The 13,975-nt window shown below is 39.8% G+C and overlaps 1 protein-coding gene across 2 annotated transcripts; it reads right to left on the bottom strand.

Annotated features, from left to right (window-relative positions):
• Positions 1–5,427: 5,427 nt before the first annotated feature.
• On the bottom strand, positions 5,428–13,975 carry rnft2 (ring finger protein, transmembrane 2). 2 transcript variants are annotated; one of them, XM_088617788.1, is made up of 10 exons: positions 13,841–13,975; positions 12,598–12,774; positions 11,785–12,269; positions 11,199–11,275; positions 10,776–10,876; positions 9,750–9,903; positions 7,911–8,060; positions 7,721–7,786; positions 7,096–7,197; positions 5,428–6,340 (listed from the first exon to the last, which is right to left on the bottom strand). In XM_088617788.1, the coding sequence occupies exons 2-10, from the start codon at positions 12,642–12,644 to the stop codon at positions 6,206–6,208; spliced, it is 1,317 nt and encodes a 438-aa protein (XP_088473914.1). In that variant the 5' UTR covers positions 12,645–12,774; positions 13,841–13,975; the 3' UTR covers positions 5,428–6,205. The 2 variants fall into 2 exon arrangements, with proteins under 2 accessions (XP_088473914.1, XP_088473916.1); XM_088617790.1 differs by having other exon boundaries at positions 12,598–12,675; positions 13,841–13,920.

Below are 13,975 nucleotides of genomic sequence, written 5' to 3'. Positions count from 1 at the left end.
CAGCTCTATAGTGTTTTTTATGCTGAAGGACTACACTAATACCAGTACTCAGGGCCTGAGGAGAACCTGGGAGAGTGAGTTGAATGTAGGAATAACAGAGGGCCTGTGGAGAAAGGTCTTAAATGGGACAAAAACATTTCAGCTTCAGGTAATACACAGTATACATATATCTTCCAGTCATCAAAGCAAATTCAGGTTTCTCTCCACTGTGTCATAAGTGAGATAAGGACATAGGCAGTCTCACTCATTGTCTATGGTCATTTGTCAGGCTGCAAAATGTTTGGTGGGTTGTTTTGCAGGAAATTCTGGATATTTGGGGAATTGAGGTTTGAGAGATGCTGTGAGGGACAGTGCCTCCCTTACTTCGCTGGCCTTCCAAGTAACCTAGTGAATAATATTCCTAAGAAAAGGCTTTACAATATGCTAACATTCTGTGCAAGGAAAAATGTCCTTTTTACTGTGAATCTTGGATAAGATGCCTACTATGGCAAGTTGGCATCGGATTATACTGGAGTATGTCCCTTCAGATTACATTATTTGTCTATTCCACTGTAAATGACATGACTTTGTAGCAAGTGGGAACCTTTCTTGGCATACGTTGGTCCAGACCTTTCAGCCATACTGATGAGAGGATTCACATGATGTAATAAGCTCGCCTGTTTTTACCATGTGTGTCTGTCTCCTGAGTTCATGCATACGGTATTTGTAAAAGACATCAATGTGTTTCTGGGTACATCTCTTGTTATGAAGGAAGAAAAGTTAATAAACATAATATAAAAAGTGTTTTTTTTTAATTCACATTCATGTTTTATTTGAAACTTCAACACAATAGTAACTCAGACACTGATTATAACACTTATAATCAGTGTCTAATGATCACTAATGATGTTTATTATCTGTGACAGGATGCTTTATTTTCACCAAAACAGTTTATTCGTTAAGAAAAATATTAACAACCTATATTCGATATGTTATATAATAGAACTATCATTAATACTGTATGTAGTGCTGGTCAGTCAGTATGCTGACAGTGGGACACTGTGCCGAAGGAGGTTCACTCGTTCGGATGATAACAATATACAGTAAGTACAGAGATCCTAACTGTGTGCTCATAAATGTCAGAGAGTTAACACCAGCGTCTTGGCTTAATACCTTCCTGAGATTGTACATTCTTGACTACGTTTTTTTCTTGGGTTGGTAGAGTATTTTATCGTTTCCCTGCCAGAACTGATGAAAAGTGTGATTGCTACTTCCTCCTATACGCAAAGCTTTTTGAGATCCTTTGGGATGAAAAGCACCATACACATAAAATAAATTAATTTATGAAGCCTGGAAATGTCTGGAGCATTATTAATTTGTCTATAACGCGGTTATTGATACCTGTACAGTATCCAAATATAAAGTCTATGATTTAGGCAATCTCAGGTTGTATACTACCTGAGAGATTTGTCAGTGATTTCAACAAACCAACCATCAAACAACTAATCCCTTAAAGCATTCTAAATACGCAGTCATTTTAAAAAAGTGCAACTGACTAGATTATGCAATAGGTAAAGCATTAAAATACCCAAATATAGTGTTGAAATAATATCTGTAAAACTCACAGTTGGCAAAGAACAGTAAAATCACAATTTACTGATTAATGACATTCTAATTGGTACGTTTCACTTTTAAGATATTTCTTAATTTAGCATAGCAGCGTGTTGTTGGTATTTATAGTAGATCCCTTACCTTCAGTGCACACCTGTCTCGTAATGAGAAGTGACAAAAGGTTCGTTAGGCAAGCCGAGCGCTTCAAGAGTTAATGATTACCTTTGTCTTTTGGGAGAAGATGATGTAAACCCCATCATCATGTGACACTTTAATAAATAATACAGCGCTCAGAAACAAACACACTAAAGATTTGATCTCCGAGGCTAAAGGGATCGCTTTCCACGCAGAGAGTGAGAGGAGACTGACAAGGCGAAAAGCAAACGCAAGAAAGAATAAGACATGTGCTGTCTCCCAATGGATGCGAATCCGGCTGCGGCGTGCGGCTCCATCACTGCCCAGGGATCCGAGCCCTGCTCCAGTGCTCAGCTACTCGCTGCCCGTCTGAGATGGATTGGAGACCAGTTAGAGAAAACGAGGGCAACTAGACAAAGTGGATCCCGCAAAAACCCGACGAGCAACAGAAAAGCCATCGTTTGCGGGTTTTACGCTGTGTGCACGGCAATCCAGATGACTGCCATCGTGCTACTTATTAGAAAGCGACACCTGTAGGCGAAGTTTCTAACGTGGAGCCAGCAACAGGTAAGCCGCACAGGTGAGGTAATTCTGTATGAGTCACCTCCATCACCTGGGACACCTACCCAGTGCGACCCTGTGACATTCGTCAGCGCTTTCTATATAAAGCGATTAAATCACTTAAGAAAACAACAATACTCATAAAAATAATCATGATAGCCTTGCATACCACTGCCAGTTTTTAAGTTATAGTTATTACGGAAATGCATTTAGGTTTCTCCGTGAACACTAATGTAACCAAGTCACTGCTGATACATGATTCATAGCAGAAAGCATTCTAGATCAACCGTTTGTTTTGTCCTTCATAGCTAATCCGTTTATTTGTTTTTTTTTACACAAGATAATTATAGGCTGATGATTTAGAAGAACTGCACTACGACTTTTCCATACGGCAGTAGCCATAGCTCATACCGGGATGTGAGTTTTCACCCGCCCGCTCGAAGAGCTGATAGGGACTGTCTTATAGGAGTGTAAATTCTAAGAATTGTACTGTTTTTTTTTCGAGGTGCCGTTTTTGTAAAAAAATATCGCCGAACAATATTATACACAAAACTCGTGAAAACTGTCACATCTTAACCCACGATAACTCTTAATTGACTATCTTCTGTAAAATCTGCAAGCCATCTGAATTACGTATTACTTAAAACTGTATTACTGTTGACAAGGGTAGAGTGCGCTTTCCTTGTACTTGTGCCATTTAAAATCTAATTTGACAATAACGCGAAAGTTATGTATTTACTTCAGATGACGCCTTCGGGGTGATGATCCAGAACAACAAGGAGGAAAAAGAACAGCTTCCTTTGTATTTGCGGTTTGCACTGGAGAAATTTAAGCCAGCAAGGACCAAATTTAAGGAAAAACAAAAACCGAGAGAAATGGAAGAATATTTATGAAAACTACGTGGTTGGATGGCTCGTTTTAAAAAAACACTTCATCTCCAGCGGCTGGGAATTCTACGGAATTCGTTTATCTCAATACTTAACTCTAAAAGGTCTGTAGTACACCAAATCTAAATCAGACATCCTATGGGTTAGGATATCCAACATCCCGATTTCTCACATTTAACAGCCACTGAAATCGTGTTTTTGAAGGAGTATTTAAACTTTTCTCAAATTTTATTGAATTTCAATAGCAACAGCTTTGATAAGTTCTAATGTATTATTATTTAAATAAACGGGGAGGCTAGGTGATGACATATTAAGGGGAATTCACGGAAGGCACAAAATAACCGTTAAAATCCAATAAAAAGTACATCTTGTGATGTTTATCAAATGTAGGTGCTATGAATGTAACGTATGAATGAGACGTTTGCAATACAGTTTTAGCTTAGGGGTGCTTTTTTGTTTTAGGAACGATATCGGATTGAGGATCGTTCTGAATATTGTAATCTATGGTCCTCCAATTCTTAATTTCTATAAATTGAACAGCGCATCATTTATAATATAAATATGCGTTTGATGTAATCGCCTCTCGAGAGAAAAGTTGTTTTTAATATACTGTATATAATGAAAAAACTCTACACTGTATTGGTATCTGCAAGTCTGCAAATCCAGGTCCGAGTCTTATTTGCTATTAAATAAGAATTAATTTTGTGGAGGGGGGAGGATGGTTGTCTCAAAATATTGGCATCAGACTTGGTATGGATCATATTTTTACAAAAGCAAACGCGATTGTAAAAAAATGATCTTTTTTTCTGTTTAAGATGGAAGTTCAAGTTTGATGAAAGTTGCAAATCCTTTTACAAAAACTTTGAAAAGAACGTCGTGATGCACAGTTGTTAATGACTGTGCAAAAGAGCAGGTTTAGATCGAGTGTCTTGCTCTCAGTCTTGTATTGTATTTTAAATCCTACACAGTAATGAGAACAAGCTTAGTTCCTGTTTGTGTGTTTTTTAAGTGGCAAATACTCTGAAGAACCACGTTTAATTCTGATTTTCAACAGCTTACAATTTCGTCATGTAAAACAGGAGGAGTTCATAATTAACTTGTGTAGTGCGCCGTTTAGTTAATAATTTTGACCACTGATGGAATGTCAATTTACAATTCTATTTTTGCAACCTTTTTTTAAAGAGTCTGTGATGGTCAACCTGTGTAGCAGTGTTAATTTAGAGACTTTTAAAATCTATCATACGTTTTACCGGGACGAACAATGTGCAGTCAGGAATAAAAGCATGTTATGCCTGTTTACATAAGCTACAACGTTTTTTGTATCTCTGCAGAATTGTGATTTTCACTGCATCTGTACACCTGTGTTTTTTCTAATCATTCATAAGACTTCAGATTTTATTGAAATATTTATAACTATCCTGTGAATTTTGTACAAATTTAAAGAAAATAAATTTTCATTTTAACTGTTTAATCTTTTTGTCCGTTTGTAATTTGTTTAAAATGATTTCTTTCTGCCTGATCACCATGCGGGTCGGTATGTTGAGTCGAGCTCGGTCGGCACTGGGGCCTCAGTTATCTTTAGTTCGGGGTTCGATTCGGCTTTAGGGCTCCATCTATGTGATTCCTTAGCCGGATGCTGCATGTTTCCTCTCGCAGACCAAAGACACACTAGCTGGGTTAATTGGCGTCTCTAAACTGTCCCCCACCGTGTGTGTGTGCGTGACCTTAGATGGGGTGGCGTCCAGTCCTGTTTGTATCCTGTCTTGCGCATAATAAACTGAGTATTGATGGATGATGAAAATGTACTGCTGCAATACCCAGCTAAGTGAGGGCTCTTAAATACTTGAGTCATTTATTGTTTGGCACTTTGATAAAGTACAATGTTATTTGGTCCTCAAAAGAATAATAAATCTACACGGAACTATCTAAATAAAAAGCCAACTATTAAGCCGTCAGGAAACTACTGGCTGAACGTAATGACCGTCTTTGCCCTGATAATTACAAACTGCTTTTGTTCTGTACCTAAGTGATTGAAAAATAAAACTAAGTTGCTTTCAGCAATCCTAAGGGATAATAAAAGTTTATATTAGATTTAAAGTAGTCGGAGGGGAAGGCACTGAAGAACATGATGTAATTTAGCCATCGCTACACCAGAGGGCAGTATGCGGCCAAAGCACTCGGTAAAACAAGAACATAATGGTACTCTACATATACGATGAGCAAAAGCCTATTTAACTTGTCTGGAACTGCAGTAATTTGTCACTGTAACGTGTTTATTTCGTATTGACAGCAACAAAACGCATTGTAATTAGTACACTACTTTTCATATGTCAGTCAAGTAATATGTGAAATACCTTTGCCATTAACAATAACGCAGTCTATAGTTTTAGAATAAAACTATCAGTACTTTTAAAAATATTAAGAAATCTAAACAAAGTTTATGCACATTTCCATTTTTATTTTCTGAAAAAAAAAACCCTTCCACTGTGAGTTACCGTTCCAATAATTACCTTCTTTATGTAACACGGACAGGCTAGGACCAAAGACCGTAGTGCAGTCTAAAGCTGCAATGCATATTCGTCACATTGTAACAGTGCTCTTTTGAAAACTATACGCAATGAAACTCAGCGTGTTAATCTTCTTTCCGACAACCATTTTTTCAGCCATAAATTAACAATACATCTTTACCACAATTAAAAAGGACTAACATAAATGGAATATGAGCCAAGACAGAGTTAACTCCGTGTATGAAGTTGAATCCATGCGTTTTAAATTCTGCCCAGGAAGCTGATCATGTCGTCTGGGAAAACAAAAACGTTACATTGACTCCTGCTATTCTGTGAGGAGCGACTAAAAGCGTTACTATTTTATTATGTATTATTGTGTTACTCTTTCAAGTCCATGTGTGTCCGTACGGGTCTGAGCTCTGTAGCGTGTTTTCAGCGCATGGCGTCGAGGGGTGGTGCAGACAGAACTCAGGAAAGTGCTGCTCTTCTCCACGGCGGGCCCCCGGCGCTCGACTGGCTTGTCCTCTAGTAGACCTGGAAGTGTGCAGAGGTGGTGCCATCCTTCCAGCAGCGCAGGGTCTCGATGACAGCCGAGCGGCACAGGGGACAGGAGCGCTCCCGGTCGAACCACAGGCACACACACTCCTCGCAGAACACGTGCTGGCGGCACAGCGGCAATCACAAGGTCACGACGGCAACTACCGTCACGCACCTCTCGGCATATGCTCACACATGCTCTTCAGTCTAATAGGGCATTACATCTGCTGGCTGTTTTAGATGCACTGTGATCAGTGCAAGTATGAACCAATTTAATACTAAAGGTGTAACGCAAACACGTTCGTGTGTGAATAACTACAGTATTTTATAAACCTGTAATCACACCAATGTGCCACAAAGTACATGAAACTACCCCAAAGCTACCACAAGATTATCACAAAGTATAAAGTATATCAAAAAAAGATTATCATGAAGTATGACAAATATACATGCAATAAAAGTCAGCAACAACAATGCACAATACAATGCAATCAAGCACAAAAACCACCAAATGGATTGCAATAATAAAAATTATGGTGTTATCTCTATTTGTGCAAAGATTGAGATTATAGTTTGTTTATAGCTACAGCTAAGATTGAAAGTCTTTACTTTTTAGTTTTTGTACTTTGCTATACCTTATTTTCTGATCCATTTGGTCGGTGTCTCAATGTTGTTTGGAGATTGTTTAACACAATTTGTGTAACTGTAATTTAATTTTGTAATGTGTAATTTTGTGGTTACTTTGTTGTAGGTAGTAGGATTCCAAATGTCTGGCACTGCAGTCCCACCCAGCACAAAAAGAATATTGACTTTCATAAATGTCCTAGTACATAAAGTGTTTCCCTGAGAGCTTACCCATCCTGGGCTGCTTTTCTTACCTGACACATGAGAGCTACAGGGTCTCTGAACTCTGCCTGGCAAATGGCACACACATCTCCTGCCTCACTGCATTGCTGGCTACTGGCCCGCACACCGTAACTCTGTCGGCAAACAGCAGGAATGGACTCTGAGTACATAAGTTTATATCCATCTATTCTCTTGGTAGTAAGGATGACATGGGCTTACAAAGTAGTACAGCACATATACAGAAGTATACTTAACCAGTGCAAATTATTACTGAAGCACATCGAAGATGATATGCCTACAGTCAAACAGAGACACTGTGTTTATAAAGTGGGCCTATTCAAACAGCCATGTTGTAGAAATTGCACTCCGGTAAGCAGTAAAATCTGGGACAGATAAAAGTGATATAAAAAAACATGTTCACATAAACAGGTACAGTACCTACTAGTGATTGCTACATTGCCAAGGGTGCTAGGGATGTTAATACTGGACCACAGACTGCCCTCTAGTGGACCGTGGTGATGTTAGCGCCCTCTGGCTGTCCACTGGATATAATTCCTCATGGTCTCATGTGTAGCATTCGTTTACTAGGTATGCACTTTCATCTTCCCACGCTTCTTTTGGGTAATTAGGAACTGAGAAAAATACATTGTCTCTCACCTGAGAGCTGCAAAACATCTTGAAAGCTTTTCGGATGGCTCCTACTCGGTTACAAATGTCAAAGGACTGCAAAAAAACATTAAACGGATGTTATTACACCATCTACTCAGTTTGATGGTACTACCCACACTTATACACCATCATTGTTGTCCCTCTAGTTGTAAATTGCAGTTTTAGTATTTGGATTTACCTTGCACAGACTGTAGAGTATAATAAGCACTCCCCCCAAGAGATAACTTCCAGAAGGGTCTTCACCCATTATATATTTGTACCACAACTGGATAGGAACCAGGGCTCGAAACAGCTGACTGAGCTCTTCAATCAGTAGGTAGAACTTACCCTAAAAAGACAGAAAAAGTGGAAAACAAAAACACAAAACACAGTTGCAGAAATCAAAAGAAAATACTAAACCACTTCAGGAGTCACACTAACAAAAACTGAGATTGCCTATATAGACATTATACCCTTACTTCAGCTTTAAATGACAACAGCTCAGCCTGCACAGCATCATCCAAATGCATGCTGGGTAATCATTTCGGGTTCAGTCACAGCGTATGGCTGAGTCAACCACACAACTTGCAATTGCACCTGGGTTTTATTCCGAATTGCCCCCTTCCAAGCACTTCTTCAACAGCCAAACCTTGCTTAGCTTCTAAGATCTAACAAGAACGGCCTCCAACATAGAATGGCTGCAGGCCAATATTCCATGGCTTCAGTTCGACGGAGGCAAATTATCTGCACTGCTAGCAAACTGGCAGAGACGTCCATCCACCTGCTACCCACACTATTCTGTAACTGCATGAAGCAAGGATATTACCGAGGTTTAATAAAACTGGTTTTAAGTTCCTTGCGCACATAAAACAAGGCCGCTGTCAATTCGAGTATGTTAAGAATTGCTTTCAAACTTTAGGGACAGCAGACAGCATATCAATCTGTTTTAACTGTGTGTTACAGAGGGTAAACTCACTGGACAACACACCAGCAACTGTAGAATCTCAGTGGGCGCTTGCATCTCATTCTGTATAATGAATTAATGTGTTTTACCTGACAAGGATTAATCACCCTTCCCAAGGGTCTTACTGACAATGAGACAGGGTTGCAGACCTTGAAGAGGTGGCAATTTATCTTCTCTTTTGTCCCCCCAAGCAGCCTCTCATTCCGTCAATATTTTTTTAAATCTAAAACTGGGCTTCAGCCAATCAAGTGTATGTGGTTTCAAAGTCAGCTCTAACAGAAAAAGTCTTCATTAGTACCCCGATCCGTAACCCTTATTTTCAAAAACATTCTGTGCTGGCAAGAATTCTCATTGCTGCTTCACTGTCATTTATAGAAAAGCTCTGGTATTTTGTTATTAAAACGTTTTATAAATTGCACGCCTATTTCCAATCACTCTGCAAAGAAAAGGTTCTCACAGAACCCGTTTAAGAGACTTTTGTCAGTGCCGTCACCGAGTAAACAAAATATTAAAGTGCACAATTACTCAAGCTAGAAAACTTAAAAAGTGATCCTGTCCCGAAAAGTCCAGGGTACCAAGAATATTAATGGCAAAGTATTTGGATGACCGCTAATCAAATTTTAATTTCTTTAACCAAATTTAGATGCTGTCAAAGTCAAAGCAAACCTTTGGCTGAAACTGAAGCCAGTGCCTCATTAGCTAAAAGCAGGGTGCCTGGGTTTCGATCAGATCTCAGCTTGGGAATGGTGGACAGAGAAGTGCCCCAGCTGACAGAGGCTATCTGTGACAGACAGCTGTAACAGCCTACCAGGGCATCGCTTTTACCTTGGAGCAGTGACTTCACCCCTGTTCCCAGGGGAATAAGGTCAGTACCCGACAGTGCCTTCCTGTCTATCGGCCTGTTTACCACAGTTTCTACTAGTGCATAAAGCATCAACACACCTTTTAACCAGCAACAGGCTGAAGGAGTCCTCAGCAAAAAGGAACAGAGCGCAAAACCACTTCATGACTGCTACTTTGCAGGCTGTTTCTCAATCAATTTATGAGACAGATTCACGAGAAGAAAATTCTTACCCTGGATTTGAAAGCTAGTAAGATTCGTGGCAGGACAAGAATGAAGCACTTCAGGCCAATTGTGAGATATTTCAGAACAAAATCAGTGATTCCAACCACCCAGATCAAATAAAAAAAATCAAGGCTGACGAGGTTGGGCCTCACAAATATCAGGCTGTGGAGAAAAAAAAACAAAAAAATAAAGTGCTCAAGTGCTCATATACTGTATGCATGTATAAACTAGCAGATTTAAATATTATGTAACTGATAAAGGATTCATATAATTTACTCCTGAACACTTCACCTGTTACATTAGGCAGTTGTCAGTAATTTACAACATTCCTAAATAACATTAGTACCTCTTAAATAGCCTTCGCCACTTTACATGAAATATTTACAGAACAGGCAATGAAAATGACAATGTACTCAAAACTATTTCCCTCAAGTAGGATAAAGTGATAAACATTTTTAAATAAAGCAATGTCAAATTAAAGGACAATATAAAAATAAAAGGAGATGTGGAAAAAAAATACTCACAGGATGGGAGGCAGTAATGATGCAAAAGAAACCTAAAGTATTACAAAATGTAAAAAAAAAAGATGAATATGTGGCAAAATCATTCATGTACACAAAATTAAAAGAAGGGAACGTTTTCCTGTCAACATAATTTGTCCTGGCTCACTTCCAAATCCTGTAGTGTGCGTTCAAATTGACTAAGATCCCTCTGATTCCACAGAGTAAACAAATTGTCAGTAAAATGAAGTTATAAAACCACAAAAAGGCTGAAGCCACAAACGGAAATATTTATTGTTATTGTTAAAGCCTTTCTCACCATTCCCTGGTTGATCTTAGGTCTACTCATTACTAACTTATTCATATAGTTTTCAAAGCATTGCCTCTCTCTGCTGTGTCAAAATCATGACAACCCCACAGTGATGTAACTCAGTGGATTAAAAGGACACTGAATGGACCTTTGCATGGCTAATGGATCTATTCACAGGGACGCCTCAGTGCCCAGACAGTGAATGCTTGTCCTTAGTGTTGTACCTGTTGTATAGCTCCTCTGTGCTAAACGCGTAGTAGAGGTACACAGTGTTCCCAGTGAGGAAAGCCAGAATCCAGAAGGTGACAAATACAGATCTCTTTTCCTGGAACATACATGTACATACTAGAAACTGACAGGTCATAAACAAACACATTAACATTAAAAAGACAATATAAAACATTCATCTACAAATCGGCTTAAAATCAATTAATTTATTTTATTGAGGAAAAAGACAAAATTGACCTATCAGATTTGCTGCCATATTGTTAGCCTTCTTAAAGGTCTGTGCTAATAATAATACCCTCCTTAACACTTTGCTATGGAAAAGAATCTTTGATCTTTACAAGCATCAGATTGATAAGATTGATTGCCGTGAAGCCAGATCACTATTCCAATCAGTTAAAAATCACACAATCAAGTCTTACCCGTAAAGACACCTGGTGCTTCAGAGTTGAGTTTGCACAAGCAAATGTACTTGCCATTCCAATACACACGGCAATCCCTGTGGAGAAAAAAAAAAAGATTTCTTTTGTTTCAAAAGCTGAGATCTCCAGCTAAAGTCCTCGAGAACTCTACAAGGTCTTCTAGGATTTCTTCCACCAGAACACTGAAATACCTACCTTAAATTATATAAAGACCAAAAAAGATATCATCTCTGTGGGGGTGCTGTATTTACAGGACGTGATGTGTCAGAATAGTTCAGAACAAGTGCTTTTACTCAAGTATCTTGTAGTACTGCAATGCAACTTTTCTGTCTCAGGAGGCTTTACAGAGATGTTCTGGAACATATGATTACACAGTGATAGATCTTAAAATGTCACTTGGTATTATCTTTGTTTGTCTGAGATTGTATGATTTTTATTTATTGCATGATAATAAAATAATTCAACCTTAAAGACATCAGCAGGCAGAGATTCAATGGGGATGAGGGATGAAGACATTTCAATGAAGACAAAGCATGTTTTTCTGGCTCTTTCATCCCACTGTTCACTTGTCTTTGGTGTCTCTTACCCAGTTTGTGCTGGAAGCAGACTTTGGCCAGGAGGATGAGGATGAATGGGAAGCCCTTCTGGAGCCAAGATATGACGGCGCGAAGCTCGGAGAGCGCGGGGGCAGGGGTGGAGGGGTCTTCCGTGCTGTCTTCCCCGTTTCCATGCCGATCTGCAGCGCAAGAGTGCAGCAGGGAGGACCGGTGAGGAGGAGGCTGATGGTAGTGGTTATGGTGATGATGCTGGGGCTGGCGAGGCAGGTAAGAGGCGCTGTCCGGGCGATGGGCTCCCTCCTCCCTGCCAGATGACGTCATCTGTATGAAAACCTCTGGCGGCGACCCCAGCACCAGGCCTGCAGCCTGGAAAGGAGCAGCTGTGACACTTCCTGAGGGGACACCAACAAGCCCAGAGAAGAGCTGCTGGGGCGAAGGAGCTTCAGGCTTCAGGCATTCAAAAACACCTCCTTCCTCCCGGCTGTTCTCCGAGCCAACCGTCTGGCTCCGCGTCCTGAGGGAAAGAGTAGAAATCGAAACACCTTTCCACAGCGTGGATGGGGAAAAAAAACACCATCCTCTACTTTAGAGTTCAGCTAAGAAAAGCTTTATCTGTTCTCCTCCCATGTCACTGGATTGTAATGAATTCTAAAGTCACAAAAGGCCTTTCTAATCTGTACCCCAGATTAATTAGAAATTGAATTTCAATTTCAAGTACACAAAATCAGCTCTAGACGTGGGATGCGGATCTGACAGTCAGATGATGCACAGTGTCCGGCATGCAGTGAAAGAGAAAAAATTCAGCTCAGGAGAACACCCATACGGGTATCAAGGTACTGAACCTTTCAGGCGGCAGGACATCAGTGTTGCTGCTGTGTCTCCGCTGCATCGGGTCCAATGTCTCACAATATGCTCCACGACTGCAAAAGGCAGAGAACAGTGCCGACTAACGGCAAACTGCACTGAAGCAAAGATGACTTGTCAAAACCAACAAGGCACCCTCAAAGAAGACAGTATTTCTGTGAAGGCAAAGAAAAATTATCACACCAGCAGTGGCTATCTAAAATCACATATTCTGTATATGTATCTGTGGTCTTATTCAGCACTGGAATCAGCTTAGAAGTCTATATGTGAATCTCTTTCAAAGGTTTGAGATGTGCCCCTCGAGCCTTCTCCTCTTTGGTGCCCCTCATAATCACATCTTATCTAATATTCAATTTGGCACCCTGGCCTTTTCCACGTTACTAGGGAGACGTTTGATTTTGCTCCATTGGAAACAACCGGTTGCACCCCAACTTCGCTCACTGGGTAAGGGACGGGATGTTCTTTCTCCCCCTTGAAAAAAATAGGTTTTCCCTCTGTAGCTCAACTGCAAAATTGTATTCGGCCTGGTAGCCCTTTTTAAACTTCTTACTTCCTACAAACATAAGGAAGACCTTGAAGACTGTGGCTTCCCTCTTCTGTCCTTTGACTACCTTTTTCCTTTGCTTAACTCTTCCAAATCTCTGGTTTCCCTTTTTCTACTCCTTTATTCCTGTTTTTATATTATTGTTGGATTTACACAGTTTGTTTAGGTACCAGGTCTTTTGTGTCATGACGATTGTTTACATTAGTTCATTATTGTATATGGTACCATGTACCATTCTTTCTTTCCCTGAAAAACTAATGAACAAATTGAGCAAAAAATCACACATACGCTACTACAGTATATAGGCTAAATTCGCCACAAAGAAAAAAATATTGGCAAGCTGTAAAGCAGCTACAGCATACTTTCGTATCACCGAAGGGCATCACATTACGTCCCTGGACTACTTTTCAGAAAAACTATAAAATACAATTCTGTAGCAAATTATCTCAGATGTCGCATGGTTTAGGATAACGAATGAATACGCTATAAAATTATTGCCTTCGAAAATGCATGAAAAGAAACATTGACAGTGAAAAAATGCAAGAATTAAAGTAATTACGTTGCTACACAAGCAGGCGCGTAACGCATTACTATCATACAGAACATTCTGCGTTGCGTAGGAACAATGTTATACTGTCTTACTAGGTAAAACCTTTCTTTCAGGTTTCGCATCTTACCTACTACTGTCTTTTGCCCCCTGAACAAAGTGCAAAAGAACCACTTCCTGCAAAACGCCACCTGCCCGAAAGGCCTTGCTCCGATAGCCAATCCGAAAGCAAACAGAAGGAAAATTGCTACCCACGTAGACCAAT

This window comes from Lepisosteus platostomus, chromosome 24, assembly GCF_059453375.1.
Source record: "Lepisosteus platostomus isolate fLepPlt1 chromosome 24, fLepPlt1.hap1, whole genome shotgun sequence".
Lineage (NCBI taxonomy): Eukaryota > Metazoa > Chordata > Actinopteri > Semionotiformes > Lepisosteidae > Lepisosteus > Lepisosteus platostomus.
This window is presented reverse-complemented; position numbering and strand designations above follow the sequence as displayed.

Bases quoted from the DNA above. Each gene is read 5' to 3' on its own strand.
- rnft2 (XM_088617788.1), bottom strand. From the start codon at position 12,644: ATGCAGCGGAGACACAGCAGCAACACTGATGTCCTGCCGCCTGAAAG. The intron at 10,877-11,198 runs GTAAGACTTGAT...TGTATGTTCCAG, and splicing joins AGCACCAGGTGTCTTTACGG to GAAAAGAGATCTGTATTTGT. The intron at 7,787-7,910 runs GTAAATCCAAAT...GTTTTTTTGCAG, and splicing joins TACTCTACAGTCTGTGCAAG to TCCTTTGACATTTGTAACCG.